The sequence below is a fragment of the Aricia agestis genome, chromosome 17 (assembly GCF_905147365.1).
Source record: "Aricia agestis chromosome 17, ilAriAges1.1, whole genome shotgun sequence".
NCBI lineage: Eukaryota > Metazoa > Arthropoda > Insecta > Lepidoptera > Lycaenidae > Aricia > Aricia agestis.
In genome coordinates this window covers 933,631-959,460 of record NC_056422.1, presented here as the reverse complement: position 1 = coordinate 959,460, position 25,830 = coordinate 933,631, and the positions used below count along the sequence as shown (strand labels likewise).

At 38.0% G+C, this 25,830-nt stretch overlaps 3 protein-coding genes across 3 annotated transcripts in view; 1 reads left to right on the top strand and 2 right to left on the bottom strand.

Annotated features, from left to right (window-relative positions):
* LOC121735647 (nucleolar pre-ribosomal-associated protein 1) overlaps positions 1–7,264 on the bottom strand; it is a 36,889-nt gene extending 29,625 nt beyond the window's left edge. Inside the window, exons 1-3 of the mRNA XM_042126545.1 lie at positions 6,969–7,264; positions 2,133–6,807; positions 918–1,907 (exon numbers count right to left, since the gene is read on the bottom strand). Of these exons, the coding sequence (XP_041982479.1) occupies positions 923–1,907; positions 2,133–6,807; positions 6,969–7,179 (5,871 nt within the window). The 5' untranslated portion in view covers positions 7,180–7,264 and the 3' untranslated portion in view covers positions 918–922. The remainder of the gene's footprint in view (positions 1–917; positions 1,908–2,132; positions 6,808–6,968) is intronic.
* Positions 7,265–9,457: 2,193 nt separating this feature from the next.
* Positions 9,458–21,276, bottom strand: LOC121735203 (stimulator of interferon genes protein-like). Its single transcript, XM_042125932.1, has 9 exons — positions 21,267–21,276; positions 19,846–19,948; positions 16,124–16,171; positions 14,185–14,420; positions 13,529–13,650; positions 12,951–13,086; positions 12,404–12,578; positions 9,945–10,058; positions 9,458–9,731 (listed from the first exon to the last, which is right to left on the bottom strand). Exons 2-9 carry the CDS (start codon positions 19,913–19,915, stop codon positions 9,616–9,618), a joined length of 1,017 nt encoding a protein of 338 aa, XP_041981866.1. The 5' UTR covers positions 19,916–19,948; positions 21,267–21,276; the 3' UTR covers positions 9,458–9,615.
* On the top strand, positions 11,939–25,433 carry LOC121735206 (zinc finger CCCH domain-containing protein 16-like). The gene is made up of 3 exons (XM_042125937.1): positions 11,939–11,943; positions 24,406–24,509; positions 24,590–25,433. Exons 2-3 carry the CDS (start codon positions 24,413–24,415, stop codon positions 25,231–25,233), a joined length of 741 nt encoding a protein of 246 aa, XP_041981871.1. The 5' UTR covers positions 11,939–11,943; positions 24,406–24,412; the 3' UTR covers positions 25,234–25,433.
* Positions 25,434–25,830: the final 397 nt, after the last annotated feature.

Sequence of the window (25,830 nt, the reverse complement as noted above, 5' to 3'; positions counted from 1 at the left end):
CCATTTTAATAATCTGTTGTGATATAAGTAAACGTGTCTTGTCTTCCCGTTTAAACTAGGTTTATACTGAGTATTAAGTTATAAGCTTTGTAGTTAACTATCAATAGATAACGATCGATTAGCAATGTAGATTCCAATCAACAATATCGTGGGAAACTCTATGTAGGGCGGTCCCCAAATACTGCACCCGTTACAGCCAGCGAAGGACATTCGTGATTTATTCCTCTTATTGTACAATGTTATACTGTATACATAGATTGATAATATTTTTGGGTATTAAAATGTAGTTATCCGTCCGTCTAGTACCCCTTAAGAAGCTGATCCGAATTTGATGGGTATGGAGAAATTTTTAATCACTGAAAAGGATGTAGGTCATGTCATGTCATCTTTTCTGAAACCACCTTAACCTCTAGGCCGCGGCCTATACGACCTATAAATACAGTGCCTATGGTGTGCGAGCTACATGGTGCTAAGCTCCACCATTGATTCCGTCGCGCGCCGTAACGGTGGTACTGGAGCGTGTAATAACCCGAACATTGATTTGACACTTCATTACATCCACAATGGACGCCGGTACGCCACAAAAACGTTATTAAATCATTACAATAATACAGCATCTCTACGTTATTAGGCCATTGACGGCTAGGTCTATTATGCATGCTTTTCAGCAGTTAATACAGAAATGGCACCTACCTACATCTATTGTATTTCTGTTTTAGATGTTATAATATTATGTATGTTTTCTTCGTAGATTCTATGTTAAACCCACAATCTTCTTATGGACGAAAGCAGGCAAACTAAAAAGACAAAATAATTTATACCATAAAATTTATTACATAGTACATACTTACCTATATATTTATAGCCTACTTAAGAGTAGAATATCTATAACATGTACAATTACATATTTTTATCACATAATTTAATCAATAAATGTATGTAACAATGTTTTTAGTTCGTCCATCAAATATTTATCTAGGGCTGGACTGTCTAACAGTTTACTGGACAACATTAAATGATTTTTGCTGACCACCGACTGTTTGAACATTTTCATACAATCATTATCTTTAACACACTTCGCTATTATATTAATCATTTGATTCTTATTTAAAAACTTTATAGACCTCTTCGTCACTAGATTCAATAGTTTCAAATAGATCACTAATTCTTCCTCCTCAGAGCCTACACTCGGTAGCATGTTGCATATTATCGTTAAAATTTCATACTCAACATCACTTTTAACTTTAAACTGCGCTAAAGAATCCACTTTGGCTTCCTCAACTTTACTACAATGTTTTACGAAACCTATAATATTAACACTGTCGATCATATTCTTCAACAGAACTAATACTTCTTTAACCACACTCCTGTCTTCTTTAGTCAGTTCTCTCGCAACACAATGTAGCCACGATAGAAGGCTATATCCTTCTACCAATATTTCGAAGGCTCTAGGTATCGTTATAATAGAATTTAACGTTCTCAATATTTGAATTTTGGTCCTTCTGTCGCATAGAGAAGATGAGTAGAATCCCATGATCATCTTTAAACACATAGTTTTGAATATAACTGTCACATCTGACATGGTCTTCGTCCCGTCCCTTATAATTTCTAGCGTCCAATTTCTTCTATCGACAGTTTCTACCTCGCTGTCATGGAAGAGACTGAGGAAATCTGGCACGACCGTCAGATCCACAGTTTGTTTGGCTATTAAGAAGTTGTTGACAGGTCTGTACAGTGGTTCCGATGGTGAAGTAGAAACCATCAGAGCTCGTGCCAAGTAAAGGGCGCCGATTGCTGGTAATTGGGGATTTCTCATGTTCCAAAGGCTCTCATCTATGGCCGTCGACAAACTCGCCCGCAGTGTAGTGATAAAGTCCGTAAGTAGAAGTTTGTCATTTTTGTGCCTCCTGAAAATTCAAAATAAATTATCAGACGAAGGTCTCGTAAACCATAAAAAGGTTAAAAATAAAGAATCCCCGAAAGTTATATTTAAGTTATAGTTTAAAGTGCTCCAAAACTACCTTCTAACATTTATGAATAGAAATGTTAGAAGATGGATAAACTACAACGATTGCTAAACAAATAAATTAAGACGACGTATAATTTCTCCAAATATAAATGCAACTACTTACTCAGTTTCCAGCAGCTGCCAGAACCGATGCAGCACGTGGTAGGCGGCGGCGCGCATGCGCGGACAGCGCGAGCCCAGACCAGCTACCACCAGCGACAGCAGCCCACTGCGGAGCAGCTTGAAGCACGACGCCACGGATCCCGGCGCCATCAGCTGACTCAAATGAGGGTAGACAAACGCTGGATCATATATACTCTCATCCTCTTCGCTATGAGAAGCAAACAGAACATCCGGGCTTTGGATAGCGTGAAGTATCTGTAGATGATGCTCTTTGTGGATCAGGTTGTCTACATTCAATTCCACGTCTTTGACCTTCGGTTTCTCGTGACGCAGCCGATTCAGGAAATTCGTGATCGACTCCGATTTGCTCTGATGGTTGTAGTTTAATTTCTGATTCACCGGAAAATGCTTTATGGTCCTCGCGATTGTCTCCTTGTCGTATAAGTTAATGACCTGGTTTGGGCTCGGGTGTCCCCAGAGGGTCGAGATTTTGCTCTTCCTGACCGCATAGAAATTAGCCGCGGAATCTCCGAAGAGGTAGGGCTTGTACTCATTTACTGGTAACATCGAGTGCTCGTAAAACCACAGGATGGTCAAGATGAGTCGGTCACTCGGGCTCCTGGTCGCTCTGTACGCGCTCAAGTAGACCGGTATCTGCTGCGACTTCAGCACCGATTTGTTGATCGACATGAGGACGTAGAGCAGCTCTAGTAATCTATATTTTATGTCGGGACTGTGGTAGCTCAGCATTACGTTTAGAAACTCCGAGTGTGATGTTACCATGTCGAATAGAGTGACGATATCCTCGGCGTCGGTTGAGTAAAATACCCTTATGAGATTGGATAGCAAGGAAAGAGTTTTTGGACCGGTGACGTTAGCCCGGTCGACTGTTTTAACTCTCAAGGAATCTTTTAGTACGCTTTTACAGAATCCATGCCAGACGGCGCTGTCTGTTATCTTCTTGCAATCGTCTTTTTCGTCAGTTTTGAAATTACCGATAACATTTTTGGCTACTTTCAAAATATTTTCAATATTAGATGTTATTATAAATATTAAATCGTCTTCTTTGTTTTCTTTTAAAGCGTTCGAGCAGACTTGCAGCATTGTCGTGATATAATTTATGACTTGGTCATTTTTAAGCGTGTTTGATAAGCACAACTTTACAAAAGCAACGTGCAAAACTTGCAAATGACTGGCGTCTAAGGCTTCGAATTTGTGAGTTTTGTTAAATATTTTACAGCATTCTGTTTCTTCCATACATTCGATCACGACTTTACGTATCAGTTGCCAAGAATTAAGGTACACTTGGCCAGCTTTATGTGGTCTCTCCAGGAATTTTACGATATTACTTTTATATTCCCTGTATATTTCGGATAAAACGTTCTTGTGTTCGGCTAGAAATTCGCTGTGAGAGATGGCCGCATTGCCTATAGGCAGAGTAAGCTCTCGCTGACTTAATATTTCTGGTCTCTTTATTTGTTCTACAAATACATTGATGTACCTCTTGTTCAATTTCATCAATATGGATGCCAGTTGTGAGGTGGTCTTTCTTACTGTATTCGCTTGAAAGAATTGGCGAAAATCATCTTCTTTTACATTCACTACTAAATTCGGTTTGTTCTCAAAAAAGTTAATCATTGAAGCCTCCAGTTTGGTCAGATTTGGGGTCACCTCCTTGTTTGTCAACAACTTGGTGTACAGAGGTATAATCTTCTTTATTTCCTGGGTAAAATCTGTTGATACCCTCGAATACTTATCTAACAATGTGCAAAGTAGATCCAACGCTAAGCTCTGCTCCTTATCTTCTTTTACATAAGATTCAATGTCGCAGGTAAATATTTGCTCTAGTATTTGATAGTCACTTTCTTTTGATAAGCCAATAGTTTCGATTACCGATATTGTGTATTCGCTATTTATGTTCTTCTTTTTCTTGATTTTTATAAACATCTTTAGTACTTCGTTGTAGTTCTTCTGTTGGTACGGTTTTAGGACGTAATACTTCTTATTCAAATAAGTCACAATGTCCTGATATTTTTTAATGATTTTCGTCATTAATTTGGTAGCTACAATATTATTATCTTTTTTATTTAAATCAACAGGCTGGTACATTTTTAGGAAATGTGGATTCTTTAGCATGTTTAAGATGATGTTCCTGCAATCTGAAATCATGTGGTGCTTTTTTCCAAGTGCGATTAAAACGTCAAAATATTTCTCGATCTTTAGTAAGTGCTCTTCGTCAATTTTCTCCATTGTCGTGAGTCTTACGATACAGAACATCAAATACTTCGCCCACATAAATAATTTCGAGCTATCTATAGTTTCTGTAGCATTAATTTTATAAGTCATCTCCTCTACAACTAAATTACCATCCTCCGATAATTCTATAAAATTAAAAATGTCATTCAGATTTACGACTTCATTTCTAATTATTGAATTGGATAAATTAATCAAAGTAGCATCATTGCATGTACTCTCTGAGAGTGGGATGGGCTCAACTAGCCAATTAGCTACGTAACTCCTCACATCTAACTTAGAATCTCCAATTAGTACTTCAGTCAATTCTGGTGAATAGTTGCAGTGAAGTAAATTAGTGACGTACAGGCACAAGAACTGTTTTAAATGTTTCTTAGCATCTCTATTATTCTGTATAAATTGCATACAGCCAACGATAAAAGACGATGGGATTTTGTTTTCTAGAAAAGCACTGTCATCAGTATTTTTACTGTTCATTAGATCATTTAAAAGTTTATCTAAATCGGCTTGGTTTTCTTCATTTGATATTTCTAAATTGACGACTTGCTCTCTAACATGCTGTGATAGCTCTTTACCATTTTTCAGGACATGCTCCACAATGTCGGCCACTAGAGATATTTGATTCACCTTAGAATGGCGCAGGGTGTACATCATCAGATGTATTTCATCCTCATCGCTTTCAAATATTCCAGTGTTCCTGAGGAATATCTGCAGTGTGTCCTTAGCTTCTATCCATGTATCATCATCGTCATTCGTGTACACTTCGAGCATTATAAGGAACAAGTCTTTGAACATCGGATTTTGCAGAGTGAGGACGGTGCTATCTAGCATCAACCAGAGTGAGATTATTTTGAATTTCAGCAACGAAATTGGCCCGGAGCTCAAAGTCGATGAGAATTCAAGAATTTTCTTCATGTCGATCGAAGTTTCCAATGATTCGAAGAAAGCTGGATGAGTGTTATTATACAGAAGTAATAGGTCAACGAGTAGCAACATAGCTTCAGCGTCTTCTATCTTTGGTAAATTGTTATCCTGAGTAGTTTGACTATTAGACCTATTGATAACATTATTAATTAAAGCAATTACGGATGTTGGAGGTGGGACATGTTTGGGCAAGAAATTCTCCAACTTCTGTTTCAACTCGGCAACATTCACATCTGTATCTTCTGCTTCTAGAATCTGTATGTACCTTTTTACCGTTTGAAGCATTTTGACTAACACTTTCACGCAATATAATGATATGTTTAAGTCTTTACCAATATTCAAGTGAATTATTTTTAGCAAAGGCACTGGAAGTGTTACAAATCTTATAAAATTAACAGTCTGAGTTGGTGATAACTTTTTGAATCGCAGGAACAAATCTTCTGGCTTCATTTTGTCGAGTAACTGAATAGTGAATTGTGTAACACTTTTCCATGTCGGGGAATTTTGCGGCTCAAAAGATTGCTCGATTAAATTAATAATAGCTCTATGTAGGTCTGGGCATTTGTATATAATATTTAACACGGCTTCACACTGATGAGGGTTATCCCAAGGTCGTTTTAAAGAAAGCAAACACTTGTATAAGTTCTGATTTTTGTTAGCATCACTTGTGCCCAGTGAGTCATCTACAAAGTAAAGACCATACTTGTGTGAAGTAAATAAAGTTAGAATTATCTCCGAAACTAACAACATTATTTCATTGTGGGATTCACTTTTAAGCTCACTACTCATATCAGGTGGACCCTTCCAAAGAAAAACTCTGAATAAATTATTCAAAACCTGGTGACTGAAAGTTTTTAGCTTTAATGTTTTTGATATTAGCAGGTTATCAATTACATTCTTTTTTAGGATATTCAAAAACATCAAGACCGAATTTGGTTCATCTTGGATTAGTCCAGGGATAACCAAAGGCAATAGGCCAGGTTTCTCAAGTAATGCCTTGATTAACGGCAAATGGCCATCTACAAGGAAAGATGTGATAAAATGTACAAATGCTGTACGAACATTGTCCTTCTCCTTATAATTTGGCTTCTCAATGATATATTGCAGGTTCTTGGGCGTAAGAGGTATTTGATTGAGCACTTCGATACCGAGATCTGAGTTTAAAGTTACAATCGATGTGAGCAAGTTAAGAACAATCTTTCTGTGTCTCGGTCCAGAGTTTTCACTTATCATTATTTCTACAGTGGGCACAAATGTATTCAAGAAGTAGCGGCAAGCTTCCTCAGTAATCGTTATCATGTGCGGTAAAGAAGATTGTACCTTCAGAATTATGAGGTGGAAAAGGTGAAACGTGGGTGTTGCAAGAGTCAAATTCTTCTTGTTGTCCTGTGAGATTTGTCGCAATATTTCGTGTGAATTTCCCCCGCTTTTGAGATACTCAAGCATGTAATCAATATTAGCGTCCGGGTTGAGACACACTTGCAAAAACTGTGTTAAAGCTGAAAAATACATACATTTTTTTTTTAATTAAACACATTCCACATTACATTTCATACTGAAAAAGGATACTTCAATTTAATTTTTAAAATTATTTCAATACCAGTCTCAACCGAAACAAACATAACATAACCTATAAAGTGTACAAATATGAAAATCTTACCCATTGTCTGCCCTTGTTTGTTGGTCAATTCTTTGCGGAAATGTTTGATATCTATTAAATTCTGTCTTGGAACTGGTGCTGGTTTGCTGGGTACTTTATTTTCGGGTTGTTCCTCAGACGCATCGTCCATATCTTCGTCTTGAGAATTTTCATCATTTTTGCTCTTTTTCTTTGCACTCTGCTCATCCTCGGTATACTTTCTCTTCCCCATCGTTGTTTATTAATTTTTGAAATATAACGATAATAGAATTTAATTTAATTATTAAAATAAAGCACCACAAAACACATGTATTTGTTATGACAGCACTCCGCGACAGCTGACATATTTTTTTATTCAAATCATTGACCACAGATGACTAGTATATATTTGTCATTGACTCTGTTTCCTTATTCATTGATTCAAATATGATTCAAATCAACAGGCGACAGCTCGCATTTTGACATATTATTTTCTTTATACAATTTTTTTTGTACTTTGTACTTTAAGTGTACATTGAAATTTGGTCATTTAAAAATAAATAAATTTGGTTTAAATATTCATAGTATGCACTGTGTTGCTATACTGTGACTGTGCCGTGTGTGTTCAGTTATTTAAACATAACAGATAAATAGGTACGTTCTGCCTGTGGCCGGGCAACACCTAAATTTTATGCGGGCAAGATTAATTTAAGAATTTATGATGAAAATTATTTTGCGAGGCCCCCTGATGGATGACGCAAGAGGATGGATTTGTTGAGGGAAAGGATTTATTGATACTCAAACTTTTAGGCCGGTATAAATAGTCAGTACTTAAGATGCGACCCGGTCTCAAGACGCGGTTCGGCTCTGTGAATTGTGATTGGTCCAAATTTTGAGACCGAAATGCATCTTGAGTACTGACTATTTATACCGGCCTTAATGAATATAATATGAGTATCTTAACTCGTAAATCCTAATAAAAATCTCGTGATCCAAGGGGCGCGAGGCCTGCCCCGTGTATTATTTTCCTCTATGGCGAGGCCCCTTAGACCGCGATCGAGGCCGTAGGCGGTCGCCCACACCACCCACGCCTTACGCCGCCTCTGCAGTTCCTGCAAAACTGCCTACGCAGTTTGACTGCAAGTAGCAGTCTTTAAATGTTTAAATATCTAAAATACTATACAGAGTGTAACAAAAATAAGTGATAATACTTTAGGGTGTGCACGTGTTCCTTGTAGAGAGTTCACTGTGAAAGTAGCAGCGCTGAAAGACCAAAATTTTTTTTCACTTTTGTATGGGGAAACTCATGACGCTCGGGCCTCGGGCCCTTGCCCATAGTGAAAAAAAAAATCATCTTTCAGAGCTGCTACTTTCACAGTGAACTCTCTACAAGGTATACGTACACATCCTAAAGTTTTATCACTTATTTTTGTTACACACTGTTGAAAAATTATAATAAAAATAAAGATCTATATCAATGTCTATTATTTCTATGAGATTTTTCTACAGGTGGTAACAAGAAATAAATGAAAGTTACATGATAAAGATGAATTTTTGTTCGATATCTATAAACTTTGATTGAAGTATAAGTTTCGGCTACTCGTCACTAGTGGCAGTGTCATCGCTCTGCACGGTCCCTGTAAAATTTTATTTAATATAAGATTAAATGAAATAAGAAAAAAAAAATATAAAGTAACAAAAATAGTCATTTATTTGATTATTTCTAATTGATAAGTATTTTTGATTGCAAAATAATGCACATGTAACTTGTGTTTATAGCTTTGTATTAGCTTCATGGTTTATAGTAACTAAGATCTTTTTCGTTATTTACTACAATATCAAAATTACAATGTAACAACATTTACAGTTATTATTGTCGTAGTCGTAAACTTATCGTTCCTCCTAAAATATTAGTTACTGTCTTCTCACTCAATCAAATCAACTTACTACTTACACACAAACTGTAACAGACAAACAATTTTGAAGACACAAAACTACAGTCGTGCTTAATTCTAATATTTTTGGTTCCATGGGAACTAATAGCTAGTTAAAAAGGAAATCTAAAAAATAGTTATAATAATAATAAGCGTCCTTCTTAACTAAATAAAGAACATATAAAAAAAACATGAGACGAAATTAAACTTAAATATTCGCAACTTTCATGAACTATCGAAGAAACTGATTCCTAGGCTGTTGACAGACCAACGTGTGATCTGTCGTCTGGGTAATGGGTTTGATGTAACGCGACCAAACTACGAAGGCCTCTGCCTAGGAATCAACTTATCTGATAGTACATACAATAGAAAGCTTCACTATCATGGCTATTCATCATAGCCCAATGGAGAGGAGCCTTAATAATATAAAAAGTCACTTTTAGAGCATAATTTTTAGTAACAATAGCACCGTCTTGCTAGTAAAAAAAAACCGAAATTAATACGCTTTATAGTCTGGCATAAAAGTGAAGAAATTAAAAAGTGGCAACATCTTAGTGTCATCCCTTTCAAATCAATCTAAGAAAAAAGGGACGACACTACGATGTTGCCACTTTTTTATTTCTTCACTTTTATGCCAGACTATACAATGTTTAATTTGTATCTGATATGTTTTAAATTCCCTTGACTGACAGCCGACAGGCACAAAACATTGTACTCATTTTTCATAGATTATTTTTTTATAATATGAGCAAGGCTTAAAGATCTTCATATTCAACATCCCTCCTTGTTTGGGGGGACACATTGAAATTAAGTTCTATTCTTCTAATAGCCTCAAGCAGGACATCAGCTAGGTTTTGTGTTGGGTCAGTATCTGAAAATAATAAAAAAATTAAAATATTCAGATATTTAGACGTAAAATAACGCAGTATCACGTTGTAAACGCATCAAATTAAGCAATTGCCTAGGGCATCACGTCTGAGGGGACCAGAAAAGTAATCACCACATACGGATAGGGGGACCCACAGGCATGGATAGCTATGGGCATCAAGTAGTCTTAATCCGTCACGGCCTACAGTGATAGTACCGTCTATGTAGACCAGGTGGCATCGTCCCCGGGCGGGCGAGCGCGCGACGATGGACCGCAGCGCTTCGCAGAACTCCGAGCTGATCTCGTGAGGGCTGATGGACTTCAGCAGATCTGGAATATATGGGAATATTCTTTGCATTTATTTATTTATAAAAAACATTATTTTTCTGCTTGAGACAGATATTCGAGAGTAGATTATTGAATGATCGTAATGATCATAATGAGAGGTGTCAAGGGACACCCGGATGGAACGAAATTATAAAATAAAAACAAAAAAATTAGTACCGCCACGGCCGTAGCTAGGGGGGGGGGGATTTGGGGCAATGCCCTACCTTAAAAATACCAAAACCCAAGAAAATCAATCAATTATGATTTTTTTTGTACTTCCGCCCTACCTGTAACCAATGCTGCCCTACCTCAAATCTGACTCTAGCTACAGCCCTGAGTACCGCTCAGCGAAAAAAATTCAAATTGCCTTAATGTTACAATTTTAAATTTCCCGCCACTTGACGTCATCGCCACATCAACGCCTTTTGCAGGTACTAAAATAAGTGTCGGTCAAAAGGTGTCGTTACAACTTTTTCCGTCTAGCCCCCTTTCGCAACGCGCGATATGAACTTCGTTTCAATTATACGTGACTCAGACTCGGACTCACCACCACAACAGATTTAGACATGAAAGATATTATTATGTTAAGGGCGCTTTTCCCACCATAAGTGTTGTCACCGGCACGCGGATCTGGTCCGCATGCAGTTGACACAATATGCTCCTGATCACGCGCGCGTTGCCCGCGTGACAAAAGAAACACCTATGAAATTATAGTTATTATTACAAACAGTGCCATCTAGCGTCAACTGGTGGAACCACTCTGGGACGGGGGAACACAGACATTATAAATCCCCTACTCGATACTAGATGGCGTAAGGTGTACGATTACATGCGCGTATTTTCTAGAAACGTTCAACCCATGTTTACGTGAGTCAGGAGGCCTTTTTTTTTTTTTTTGAGACGGGAATGGCTGTTGCGCATGCCGGAGGGTTTGGAGACAACTCCTCCGGGTATGTAGGACTCGCTGCGGCCGTAAAGATGGTGAATTGACCGCAGCCCTACCCACTAAAACCCGTCTATACTCTTCCACTCTTCGCACGCAGGATTGCGAGAACGCGCGAGCTTTCTTTCCGCAGTTCTGCGTGCGGAGTCAGGAGCCCTACTACGAAACCGTTTCGAGACTCAAACAATCGGTCGAGAATGCCGCGTCCTGCTCTAACAACGTCATTTCACGTTTGTCTCTTACAAAGGACGCAACATTCTCGTACGATTGTTTGAGTCTCAAAACCGTTTCGTGGTACGGGCCCTGATACGTTCTAGAAACGAATTTTCTGGAATATTATGGCACTCGCCTCCGCCCATGCAAATAGCCGCAGTCAGGCGGGCCAGTGAATCAGTTCAGTTTGAGCGATCTTCAAGGCGACTTCGGAGTGAAAACAAGTGATCAAGTGTGATACCTACGACTTGGCTACGACCTAGGACTATTGATAGTGCTTAGTGTTTTTGGACCTAGTGCTTTATATTAGACCTAGTGCTACTGAATAAAGTTTTCAAGAGAGTCAGCAGGTCTTTCTCTCCAAATCCTTCGAACCCTAGCACATAACAATTAACAATAGGATGGAACTTGCATGCGAGCCAAATCCGCGCGCGGGCGTTGAGCGATGACACACATGACAGGAAAAGCGCCCCTATTACTTACTGAAAGACGCCCATAACTCCGAATCGCCAAAATTCGTTTATCGCGCGGGAACCGTACATTTTGCCGAGATAAAAAGTTCATGTGTCCTTTCCCGGCACTCATAGTATCTCCATACCAAATTTCAGTTCAAAGGTTTAAGAGGATGCACCAGGGGCGAGAGAAATTGAAAATTGGTATTTGAAAATGTATTGCTGTCTCACCAATCTCAAGTCTCCCACCGCAGAGCGCGATAGAGACAACACGACAAAAGTTCTAATAAAAGAACTGGTTGCTTCTCCAAAACTAAACCGATTTAAGTACTTTTTTCATTAAGAATTAAAGCAAGGCTTGAGCTGTGTTCCTTTGTTTTATTTATTTTTTTGTATATTTTAGCCAGTTTTATTTTCTGGGTGTTTGAACAAATAAAAATCTTGCCATTTTTTAGATCTTTTTTAATAATAAAATTATGAAAAAAAAGAAAACATAGGGACATGCTAATAGTGGCCATAGATATTCAGGAAAAAAAACATAACTCTACCGGCATTATCCAGGGAGGAAACAGGGGACAGCGTTTGTATGGAAAAACGGCGGTGTGGACTCCTCTTAAGCGTAAAGAGGTAACAGACAGACACACTTTCTCATTCAAACTATTAGTATGGATGACCCTTATGAGCGTTGCGCGTTGTAAAGCCCGACTCAGTGGCGGACTCACCGCAGGGGGCCCACTCACCTTCATACACCGCCCGCTTCTGTAGCACACGGTACAGCGTGTGCAGTGGCGTAGCGCACTCCGCCGTCACGTACACCGGCCGCCCCCCGGCGCTCCCGCGGTGTATCTTGTACACGGAGTTGCGGTAGACACGCCTCTTCACGCCGGCCACGTCTTTCTCTACTTCGCCGAGGGACTGGAAAAGTATAAGGCAATAGTATTAACATACGTAGTATAGATAGATAAACCTTTTTTATATTTTAACTAGACGTTTCACTCGGCTTCGCCCGCGTATATTAGGAATTTCAGACAAATTAGCCCATAAAAATAGCCTATAATCCTTCACGTGGACTAATTTTTATCTCGGCCAAATAACATAAAAATTGCTCCAGTAGTTCGTGGAACATAATATCGAGCCTATAGCCTTCCTCGATAAATGAGTGTGAGTTCTAACAGTGAAATAATTTTGCAATTCGGATCAGTAGTTTCTGAGATTAGCGCGATCAAACAAACTCTTCTGCTTTATAATATTTCTAGTATTAAGCGCGTAAACCAAACAAAACCTCACCTCACAAGCTTCCATATAAGCCATCTTCGGGTCACTCTTATTAAACTCCTTCAGGTCAGGAGGACAGTACAGCGACCTGGTGATAACCAGTATCAACCCCTTTACGGGAAAAACTACGCCGTGTCTGCTCTCATACCTGTAATCCGGAAAAAAAGGGTTAAATACGAATAAAAAATATGTTGATAATTGATATCAAAACGGTTTTTTTAAAAATATTTAACACGGTAGGCACCAAGTAGGACATACAGGGAGAGTTATAAGATGCTAACCAAGTTGGAAACAAAAAACATTTTAATTTCATAAAAAATAACGTTGTTATAATAACGTTTTCAATTATTATTCTTAGAACAGCTGCATTATTTTGCCAGGCAATAGCCACAAGATTTCAAAATAAACCCCGATATAAAATACGAAAAATAATAATTTTCCGTAGGAAAAAAGTGGCAAGCTCGTTTTCGTACAAATGGAGGGACATGCGGTATCTATCTTGATCTATGTCTGTAGGATATCCTTACAGTCCCGATTTAGGTCAAGAAAATCGTAAATTACGGATGTCCGGAATTTTTCATTCCTCGTACCTCCTGATATTTTCCTCTATGCCCACGAAGTCAGCCCCATTGCTGGGCAAGACATGCTCTAGGTAGCCTTCCATGAAGCTGCATGCCATACCTACACCGTAGGTGATGTGGCCGGTTTGGTGCTGAAATTATAAATGGAACTTATTAATCTAATATCTACTTTGGGCCTGTTTCACCACTTCCTGATAAGTGCCGGATAGGCTATCCACAACCTTTTTGACATGCTACATACTTTATCTGTCAGATAAGTTGTGGATAGCCTACTGCAGTTAAAAGACTCCACAACAGGCCCTACAGGCCTGTTTCACCACTTCCCGATAAGTTCCGGATAGGCTATCCACAACTCTTTTTTTACATTTTCCATACTCTATCTGTCAGATAAGTTGTGGATAGCTTACTGCAGTTAAAAGACTCCACAACAGGCCCTAAAGGCCTGTTTCACCACTTCCTGATAAGTGCCGGATAGGCTATCCACAACTTAACTTGTCTTTTAACTGCATTAAGAGGTTTTTTTGCGGTTTATATGTATATTTAGATAGTACTTAAATATACATATAAACTGCAAAAAAAAGTAGTAGCTTATAGCCGCTAGACTCTAGCGGCTAGCTAGAGGGAATGTTTGTTTACCAAGTATTTTATTAAAAGTGTGCACTTACCATATCAATATACCGAATAGCAAGCGTAGCTAGGAGTAGGAACACAAATTCCTCCGTCAAGCTATCCACCTTGTTGCTCAGTGCACACACGCCGGCAGCGAGCGCGAACAACGCGAAGTACGGTTTATTCCTGAGGTATACCTCGGTATACTTGGGTGGTCGCTGCCTCCATCTGTAGATGATGGTGAGCGTCTCCCGAGCACCTCGCATCAGCAGCAGGTATATTATGTAGCGAGCTGAAAATATATAGAAGAGCAACAAGTTTTAAAGTTAATCGCTGGAGTGCAATAACCCGCCCGCTCCGTAATGACTTCATCAAACCATGCGTCAAGTTAATGTAACCGTGTTAAAGGTAACAAGATCAGTTTTTCATCAACCTGATTGACGGAATACTGATGGTCATAAAAAGTACACGATATTAAAAAATGATCAGTTTATCAAATCAGTTTTCCGTCAATCTTTATCAGATTGATGGATCAGACTGATGAGGAACTGATCGTGTAACCTACGTCATACTAATAGATTACGTCATACTAATAAGTAATGAGTAATAGATACTAATATTATAAATGCGAAAGTGTATGTTTGTATGTCTGTTAACTCTTTACGAATCACGCCCAAACGGCTGAATTTTGGTTTAGAGGATTTTGCTGAAAGGTAAAGAGACAATTCGAGTCCTGGGAAAGGACATAGGATACATTATCTCCCGGAAAAATGTACGGCTCCCGCGTGATAGACGAATTTTGGCGCAAAGGAGTGGCGGGCGTCATCTTGTAAATTATAAGCATCATTGATTTGCAAGTATGTATAGGAATATACCTTGTGTACTAGAACTTGTGTACCTTGTGAACATGACTTGTGGCTCGTTTGACAGTCAAAACAACTAGCCCGTTAGCCGCTAATCGGACTTCCCGAACAAAGTAGCTATTGTTTACGATAGCGTGTAATATGGAGTGCGTTGTTTATACCACTTCCTACATAGCTTAGGTAGATTACATTTCAAAGGTTTGCACTTTGCTATGGAACAAAGCGTGGTTTGAGCTGTAAACATACAGTGCAGTCTGACCTATTAACTACTAAGGCTGGCCGCATACAAAGTACACACGTTTTCCGAATTCATTTTCCGTATACGAAAATATATGAATGCAGGGAATCAGTAGAAAATATTATATTTACGTTATATTTTATTTTTTTCCGAACGGAAACGAATTCCGCACTTACGTTTCAAGTGCAAGTTTCGGCGCATTCGAGGTGGAAAAAAGAAAGCTAGTCTCACGGAATTCCGAATACGAAAAACGAATACAGAAAACGTATATGTATGCGACCAACCTAACTCCATCGAAGCAACTAGCAAGTACTGAAATCCTACACTCAGCATGTGCATGGCTAGATCCAGCTCTTGATTTATGTATAGGCCATGGGCCATGGCCTATGGGCGGCAGTATCCTATGGCGTCCTAGGGGCAGCGTCCTAGGATGGCGGCATAGTTCGTACATAGGGGCGGGCAAAATATAAGTTGCCTTTAATACCTACTCATAAAAAATACCGCCACCCCGCACACTATCCGAAATATCCTTCCGGCGAGTTCGAGCTCACTCGGCTCAGTACAAAATGTAAGAGACAGCGCGGACGTTCAGCTGTTTCGTATCAGAAATTTCGGACAATGTGCGGCCGGGCTTAGAAACCAACTATTTAAGACAGCTATCCCTAACCTGCGGGTCGCGTGTGGCCCTCCGGGACTTTATTTGTGGCCCGCATGATGTTAAACCATTCTGAAATTCACGCCCACCGGCAAAATAATGTAAAGTCATGAAAAATGTGAAATTTATTGCGGCCCGCGAGACACCAAGACCAAAACATGTTTGTGGCCCGTATGAATAAAAGGTTGGGGACCACTGATCTAAGAGATAGTTTCAGAGTAATATTAACATAAACTCACCGACAACAGCAGCACCCTTCTCTAAACCACCGTGTAATATTTGCGAACCTGTAACGGTAAACATAATAATTATTATTGTGTAACCGACCGCACTCTAACAAGCGTTAACTACAAATGATCCCAAGGCGGGAATATAGTACCTAATTCACTACGGGAGTAGGAGCCATTTTGCTTCGAGGTACTATTCTCATGATTAGAATGTCGCTTCGATCGCGTGTGAGACTGGAGACAGTAACTATCGAGTCATGAGAATAGCCTGTGACGGAAATCAAGCAATTGCCTAGGGCATCACGTCTGAGGGCACCAGAAGTGTAAAGGTTCAAAGATCGATACTAGTTGAGATACAGATAGGGGGCACACAGGCATGGATTGCTTAGGGCATCAAGTAGTCTTAATCCGTCACTGAGAATAGCACCTACTGCGAATCGTTAAAATATCCGAATTTAAAAGTCCATAATAAAAGTTATGAATATTTCTATGACACACTTTAAATCTGGATATATGATTATTGAAATTCTAGTATGATAACTGTGCTCCAGGATGTCCGGCGTTTCCTGTTATAAACAAAACAGTTTCAAATACATAATAAACATTGTACTATCAGAGAAGTTGATTCCTATGCAAATCGGGGACCTAAGTAGTTTGGTTGCGTTACGTCAAACCCAGCTGACAGATCACAATTCTGCCGTGCAGACACTAAAGCGCAGTAAGTGCAAAATCATGGTTCGGACAAAAACGCATTTAAAGTTTAAAAACGTAAAAAAAATATATGAAAATGTTTCTGTTTTGTTCTTTGTCGACTTTATCTCAAAGGGAATAACGTAAACATAATTCTAGACGTAATGAATGCCCTGAAAACCCCATGAATAATTTATTACAGGCATTAATATTTTTTGGGCCCCTTTACTGCACAGACAAAAAAAGAGAATTCCATATTAAAACGCAGTAAAAAAGGTGCATTACTGCACTTTAGTTAGTTTTGTGTTCTGGAACATAAAAGAAGTAGTACATACAAATGACACAGCACAATAATTTAATTATGAAAAATTTATTTTTAATAATCAAATAGGATGCGTTTTTCATTTGAACTTCGAAACCTAAGCTAAAATTTATTAAAAAATCTGCATTTTTGCATAAAAAAACTAACAATTATTATCTTTTCTTAGTACTTTAACATCGTTATTTTAAAATAATGCTTAAAACTGTAAATCTACTATATTTAAAAAAAATACCATTTTTATGTGCATTAGGAATATTAAGCACTTACATTATACAATTAATCAGTCCATAATTGGCACTGAAAGAAACACAAAAATTTATAATATGGTGGAACTGAGAAATAAGTGGTTATATTAATAAGTAACAAGACGTTGACGAATTAATCAGTCTAATATGGCATGTTAAGCATAATCTTATGCTATAATATCTAAGCGTCTCTTTTTTTTTAATCTATCCAATAATCTATTTTTTTTTAATGCTCAATACAACTATCATATTTTCTATGGCGTCATTTTAAGCATTGTTGATATAGTAAAATCTAATATTGACCTTACTATGCAATAATAATCACTAGAATTGAATATCAAAATACGATTTGCAATAGCCTGCAAGTACTTATATCTTTTTGTAAAAGATAGTTGTACGAATTGCATACATACAACTCTTTCAAAGAATACTAAAAATAGTACTGCATTTTAGTAAGTAGTATAGATTATATCAATATAGCAATTAACTTTTTAAAATGCAGTATTATACCTGAATTTACTGCATTTTAATTAGCAATCACTAGTACTTATTAAATGCAGTAAAAACTGTTTGTATGGAGTTAACATATACTGCGTTTTAATTAGGTTTTCACGTGACCGTGTATGAATACGGAACTATTTAAAAAACAGTATTTTATTTGTATTTACTGCGTTTTATTCTGAAATCACAAAAAAATCCTTGCAGCAAGTGATTTTAATGCGATTTATACAGGGTGTAACAAAAATAAGTGATAATACTCTAGGGTGTATACGTGTTCCTTGTAGAGAGTTCACTGTGAAAGTAGCAGCGCTGAAAGACCAAAAATTTTTTTCACTTTTGTATAGGGAAATTCGTGACGCTTGGGCCCATACAAAAGTGAAAAAAAAAATTCGTCTTTCAGCGCTGATACTTTCACATTGAACTCTCTACAAGGAACACGTATACACCCTAAAGTATTATCACTTATTTTTGTTACACACTGTATAGCAATAATGTCTTTTTGGCGGTAAAATGGGATAGTTACTGCATTTCCAAAAAAGTTTATGGTTAAAAATAAAATACTTCCATTTAACGTAGGATAATATGAGTAAGCCAGAAATAAAGAGAAAAAAATGTAGATTTAGAATATATCAAAAACGGAAAATCACAAAAATGCGCCTTACTGCGCTTTAGTGTCTGCACGGCAGAATTAACATTGAATTGACATATTCGACCAAATAACGTTGGTCTGTCAATTGCATAGGAATCAACTTCCTCGATGGTACAACACCCAACTGTTTGTTCCAGGCCTAAATTCTTAGCCCGGGCGTGCAATAGCGGCCAAGCCGCGGCGGTCAGCCGTCAGGCCGCGGCGGCCATCGAGATAGATACCTTTGTATAAAACCGCCATAGACCACGCGCACCTGGCGGCACGCTGTCAAGCGGCCACACCATACTTTCGATGGCCGCCGCGGCCTGGCCGCTAGTGCGCGCCCAGGCTTAGAACACCCATTACAAATATTTTTCTATTTTAACCTAGGTTCCATCAAGGAAATTGATTCCTAGGCAGACCTACATCATTTGGCGCAATGTTAGCTGTTATATCGGTCTGATGGGTTGGATGTAACAAAACCATATTACTTATGTCCGCCATTTGCCTAGGAATCAACTTCTCAGATAGGAGATAGAATAGTTTATTAAACACCAGCTGTGCCCCGCGGTGTTACCCGCGGTTTAAGTGATATATCATAAAAGACTATGAAAAGTACCAATAATAGGGTCAAAACAGGATAACACATGGTAGTGACGATGATTAAGAATTCGTAGTACCGCTAGTTTTTGAATTTTTTTGTATGGCCAATGAACGTATATTTATAACGTGTTTTACACTACTAACAACATCATCTCAGTTACTTTCAAAGGAATTTGAACGAAAAGTATTCGCCGAATACATTTTTTTAGTTGATGGACTATTTCTCAATAACTTATGAAGTGTTCTTAGCCGTGATAGTTTTCCTTTTAAATTCAGCATATTTCCTACTCTCGTGAATTTTTTCACATTTCCAGAAACAACCGTTTAGCTGGTAGAAGGGGGGGGACACTGGACTCTAACGATTTTTTCCACTTTAAAAAATGTAATATTTCACAATTATGGATCCTTACATCGGAAAATGATCTATGAATACTAAAAATATTTTTAAAAAACCTATTCAACGACACCCCACACAATGGGGTGAACACGAAAAAAAATTCATCCCCACTTGATGTGTAGGGCGTAGGAACTACCAGAAAAAAATATATTAGTTTAAGATTTTGTGTAACATTTTGTCGGCATCATTAATGTGTATTCATGCCAAATTACAGCTTCGTAGGTCCTATAGTCTCTGAGCAAAACCGCGGACAGACAGATGGACAGACAGACAGACAGACAGACAGACGGAGAGACCAAAACTATAAGGGTTCCTTGTTGACAAGAACAAGAATTCAAAAGAACATACCATACAATATACCTCCAGCAAACAGGACCTCTGAGGTAAATATAAATGCTTTTTCCAATTCTTGTGACATGTTATAAATCCTCTTGTCTCCATAAATAGGTCTCTAAAATGAATACATAGTAAATTGTTTACTACTTGAAAACCAGACCACTCTGGTGAAAGTTATATATTGTTATTTGTTATCCTACACAAATTACGGTAAAGTTATATACATATTTTTAAACACACCAATGTCTGAAATCCAAGGGTTAATAAAAAAAGAGTAAGTACATATTATAGGTTTAGGTACACCATACACCTATGTTCATGGGCGTACCCTAGAAGATAAAATAAACGTCAATTTTCCTGGTAAGTGGGAATTAAAAACGTGTTACCTACTCTGCGCAAAATGAAGTGTTGGAAACAAAATATTAACTTTTCAGTCAGATTAATAAAAGTCAATTTTCATGACTTTTACCCTAGCTAAAATCCTGGGTACACCCATGCCTGTGTTTGTTTACAAGCAAAATATATAAACATTGTTTTCTTTTCATTAAATGTACGATATTATTGAAAGTTTGAAGAGTTTCAGTGAATGTTCATGCTATTTCCAGACTTTTGTGACCTGTCTAGTCCTAGAGACTAGAATTTAAATCCTAATTTAGTTTATCCAGAGACATAAACAGCTGCAACCGATAAGAAATTGTTAGGACGGGTGGTCACCGTAACCATTAATGATTCAATCAATAATTTATCTAATGCTAATTTTGTGGTTGATAGGTATATATTAATATACCTACCGTACAACTCGGGCGAGTTAACTTGACACCTGGCTTAAATTTTACCCCTCCCTCGCTTCCCCGCGCAGCACCCCGCTCTCGTCGTACGCGTCCAGTAGCGTTAGCATATTATATCTGTTACCGTTACACGTGTGTTATTGAGTTTGCGTTTCGGAGTTATTTGTTAGTAGTTAATGGTTATTGTTTTTGGATTTTTGTTGAGTTTTGTTGTGTTATTTGTTAGTTGTTACGTTTGAACGTTAAATTTGTTAAGTTTTTGTTATTCGTATTAACGTTTGAACATTGCCGTGCGTCTGTGGTATGAATTAGCTACTCACGGAATATATTAATATGAAGCTAGATACAAATTATCGGACGCATCCATAAACCTCGTATTCCTGCTGGGGAACCCTTGGGCGAGTCCAACTCGTACTTGGTTAATACTGTGGTTAGTGTAGCCCTATAAAAATAACTAGTTCCGGTAACGTATTTTTTTTTTTTGAAATAACTTAAAATAAAAAAACTTTTTTTGCACTCAGTACTTAAGAGAAACGTCAATTGAACCAGGTGTCATGTTAATTCGCCCGAGTTGTACGTAGGTAATTTTATCTTAAAAATTATTATTGTTTTTAAATGAAAACCAAAACAAAATAGGTACGGTACCTCGCGGCTCCTTCTTCTTCTTCTTTTTTTTTTTCATAATATGGCGCTCGGCTTTTTAACAATGGCCAGTGTGAAGTAAAATATGGCGGGAAAAAAAATCGTGAAAAGTGTACAAAATTTAAAGTCGCTTTTTCAGATGATTCGTCAAGTCGAAAGTCTAAAAAAGTAGTCAGTAAAGTCAACGAGTCAAGTCAGTTGTTTTAGTAAAGTGGTAGAGTGTAGACCCTTTACTACAACTTTCGATGGAGTTTTGGTTTGGGGGGAACACAAAATGGCACGTTTCTTGAAGTTGTATAACTTGCCCACACTCGTGCACGATATCGAATATTTAGTGGTTAATATTCTACCAACATTACACATTAAAAACCGAAATAACACAATTTTAGGAAAATAATACAAAACACAACGTCACTCTTTCGTATTCCCAGCAAAACTCTTCTTCTTCTTCTTATTTATGACCACAGAATACAAATTACTCACGGAGTTTATGGCACTTTAACGACGGTTCCCAATATTTTAGGGTTTAGTTTATTTCAGTTCTCTAATATAGTATAGAATATATTATGTATTAACGAGAAAAACATAATAAACGCCATATACGTTTATTTTAAAACTATTTTAAAAATTTGCAACAAATCTATTTATTTGTATAAAAAAATCGATTATTTTCTTAAGAAAAATCGATTATTTATTAATCGATTTTTTTAACTTAAAAAATCGATTATTTAAAAATCGATTTTTTATCTGCAAAGTCACATCCCTAACCCTGACGTATTGGCGATTCACAAAGGAGCCATTTACGGCCGTTCCCAATATTTGATCTATCTCTGGTTTTGCCCTACTAATAACACAATTTGGGAAAAAAAATAACACAATTTGGGAAAAAATAATAAAAACCACACCAACAATAAAAAGTAGAAGAAGTTTGTAAGTGACATACCCGCCAAAACTCTTTCACATAGATTAAGTATTATAGTGTGGCGGTACCCACAATTCGCCTAACATTCCGGCATCACGCTATCGAAGTTTTCTGAGCGTGTCGGTATATATACGACAGCTGAAATGTATCACGTGGGCTTCGGCCTGACCGAGCATGCTATCTCTCTCGGTCGGAAGATCTTCCTTTTCGGCCGCCACGAACAACGTTAAATTGGTGACCACCGACAAAAACACGCATCCTTCTGGACATCAATCATCATCAACACTCCCCGCCCCTCCGCACCACGTCAGCAGACATCAAGCATAACCGGGTCGCCTCGACCATAAGCCGCGTTGGAGGTCCGCGCCGGTCGAACCCGCGTCTGGCTTGAACTGGGCAGCCATAGGCTACAACGACCGGTCAGTAAGCAGAGCACGGGGTCCCTCTCCTGGTCATTGCACGCGTAGCTTCGGCCCACACCTGACAACACAAGCGCATCGAAGAATACCACAGGTCTTCGGGGGGGAGTGATGTGGCGGTACCCACAATTCGCCTAACATTCCGGCATCACGCTATCGAAGTTTTCTGAGCGTGTCGGTATATATACGACAGCTGAAATGTATCACGTGGGCTTCGGCCTGACCGAGCATGCTATCTCTCTCGGTCGGAAGATCTTCCTTTTCGGCCGCCACGAACAACGTTAAATTATATAATATAGATGTAGTCTTAGCCCGTCATCGCGTGGCCATTTTGAGCTTATTTTCATACAAGTAGTGTGCGTTTATTTTCTTGAATATTTCTATTTGTCGATTATTTCGAAGCACTTTATGATACAGGAAAGAAAGTCAATTAGTTCATGATATCGATTTATTATAGTTCAAGTGATGAGAATCCATAAACACGTAAAAAGCTATGCAATTTTTATAGCCAAATTATTAATGGATTTGATTAGATGTGACATTTTTAACCCTAATCCCTTATATAGCACGAATAAGGGATTATTAAACTTATAAATTATCTTTTTAGCTTACAAAAATACCGATTGAAAAGCCCAAAAAATGTTGTTCAAAACTTACGTATTTAATGTTAAATCCACGTGTTTGAGGCATTCTTTTGCCATTCTTATGGTTTATTATTTAGCGCAACCACAAAACTCAACAATATCAAGCATTAAATGTTCACTAAAAACCTTTATTAACACTTTTATTACATAAAATATAGTGCGTCAAGAATGTCTAGGAGGCGAAACTTTTTTTTAAGCAATAGCAACACTCTTTTGACATTTGTCCCTTTGTTGTATCAATACTCTATCACATAAAATTTACAAAACAAAGATTTTCAATTTGCTTAAATTTAGTTTTACAATGTGAAAACTACATGTTACTGTGATTAATATTAATAATTAAAGTGAAAGACGTGTCATAGTGCAGAAAATTTGAAGATTTTCATTGAAGAAAAATAGTAATACGCGAAAATATCACTGAAATTCTCGCGTCCACATTTCCGATTCTGATCGCACAATCGCCATAGTAGCAGGTAATTAAGTAATGTTTTCCCGCTATAATATTATACTTCGACACTGGCGGCTGGCCATGGTTATTTAGCCGAAGTGCCATAATAAGAAAAAAAAACAAATGCCAGATGACACTTGACAGCAGTAATTGAAAAGACAGCAGTGGACAGCAAACGGCATTGATTTTTAAATAAGAAGTTATGAGAAGAAGGGACTTTTGCGGAGAATGTGAAAGAGTGATGTTGTGTTTTTATATTATTTTCCTAAAATTGTGTTATCAGGGTTTTTAATGTGTAATATTGGTAGGATATTAACCATTAGACATTCGTTATCGTGCACAAGTGTGGAAAAGTGATGTAATAACCAGAAACGTGCTCTTTAGTGTTCCCTTCAAAACTCCATCAAAAGTTTCAGTAAAGCGTCTACCACTTTACTGAATCGACCGACTTGACTTCTTGACTGTATACTTAGACTTTGACTAGACTTTAGTCCTGACGATAATATAGAAAAAATTGTATTAAAGAATATTGTTTTCCCGCCATAATATTGCCATAATATTGAAGTGCCATTATAAGAAAAAAAAATAAGAAGAAGAAGAACCAGCAAACTGCAATACCGACTACCGTATTATTTGTAGTTTGTAAACTTTTTTAATTTAAACCCACAAATTGAAATAGAAATCATTATTAATATAACCAATAATACAGTGATAAAATGGTGATTTGTAAATACTTCCAACAAGGGTGCTGCAAGTACGGTCCGAATTGCCGCTTCGAACATGTTTTTGGTTCCAAATACTCTTATTCTCGAGGTTAGTTTGAATGGAATCCTTATGAAATACGTATTATAATTAACAAAATATCATATTAACTATAATTTTTGATCCTGCAGCACCACAACAGCAACAGCATACGAATCAAAACAATGTATTTAATCAAGCAACTGGGAACAACGCATCGTCGTTATTTCGAAGTGCGGTACAGAGCAATGCTACTCCTTCGGTGTTCGGTCAAAACCCCGCCAGCAGACCTTCAGTATTTAACCGCCTAGGACATCAGCCTCAACAACCAGCCCACCAAAATCCGTTTGTATCTAGTGACCCGGCCAGATCTTTGTTTGCACAAGCCACACAAAGTGTATTTGCACAGGCGAACGCTCAGATACCTGTTCAGCCGCCACAAAACATGTTTGCTCCGATCCCGAGATCAGTGTTTGCACAAGCCAATCATAATGTATTTCAAACGCAACACTTAGCTCCACAGCAAAACTCCGCAGCAAATTTATTTGCAAGTGCTGCCCAAAATGTCTTTGCTCCAAGTACTCCAGCCCCCAAAAATGTATTTGCACAAAGTAATAATACACCTATAACTAATGTGTTTGAAATATCAAAACAAACAAGCTTTGAATTATGTGATGATAATCTATACAGTAACTTGGAGGACTTATCAAAAACTGATATTCAAGCGTTTGAAAGTGTAGAGTTCAGATTAGGATATATTCCAGAGTTACCACCTCCAAAAGTATTATGTGTGTAGTTTTTTTTTTATAGAATAAGGGGGCAAACAAGCAAATGGGTCACCTGATGGAAAGCAACTACCGTCGCCCATGGACACTCGCAACATTAGAAGAGCTGCAGGTGCATTGCCAGCGTTTTAAGAGGGAATACATATTATATATACTATTCTTGTAGGTTTGCAGGTTGTATAGGTTTACAGTGTCTGGCAGAAAGTTAAGCGAAAAACTCATGGTGGAAGACTGCTACTGGTATATTTTTTTCGTGTAGAGCGATGGCAAAAAGTTGCAGGAGGTATGATTCCAAACAATTCCTCGGAGCACTCCCTGTCATACAAAAGATAGAGGATGCATACATAATGAAGCTTCATCTTGGCATAATTCCAAGGGGTCCAGCCTGTTTGAAACACTATGGCAGTCAACAATTCGAGTGGCCCTTCGTTAGATACGCCATAATACGATCTATAGGGAGTAGTTGGTATTTTGGCGCCCCTGCCCAGAGATGAAAACAGTATTCCATATGAGGCCGAACCTACGCCTTGTAGAGTTGTAGGCGTTGGTCCGGACTGAAGTACTGTCTCGCCTCGCTCTGTTAAGAACACCAAGCTTCTTCTAGGCTA

Coding starts and splice junctions, on each gene's coding strand:
- LOC121735203 (XM_042125932.1), bottom strand. CDS start 19,915: ATGTCACAAGAATTGGAAAAAGCATTTATATTTACCTCAGAGGTCCTG. Junction 16,172..19,845: donor TGCTGGAGGTATATTGTATG/GTATGTTCTTTT, acceptor TTACCGTTACAG/GTTCGCAAATATTACACGGT. Junction 13,651..14,184: donor CTATTCGGTATATTGATATG/GTAAGTGCACAC, acceptor TTATAATTTCAG/CACCAAACCGGCCACATCAC.
- LOC121735206 (XM_042125937.1), top strand. CDS start 24,413: ATGGTGATTTGTAAATACTTCCAACAAGGGTGCTGCAAGTACGGTCCG. Junction 24,510..24,589: donor CAAATACTCTTATTCTCGAG/GTTAGTTTGAAT, acceptor TTGATCCTGCAG/CACCACAACAGCAACAGCAT.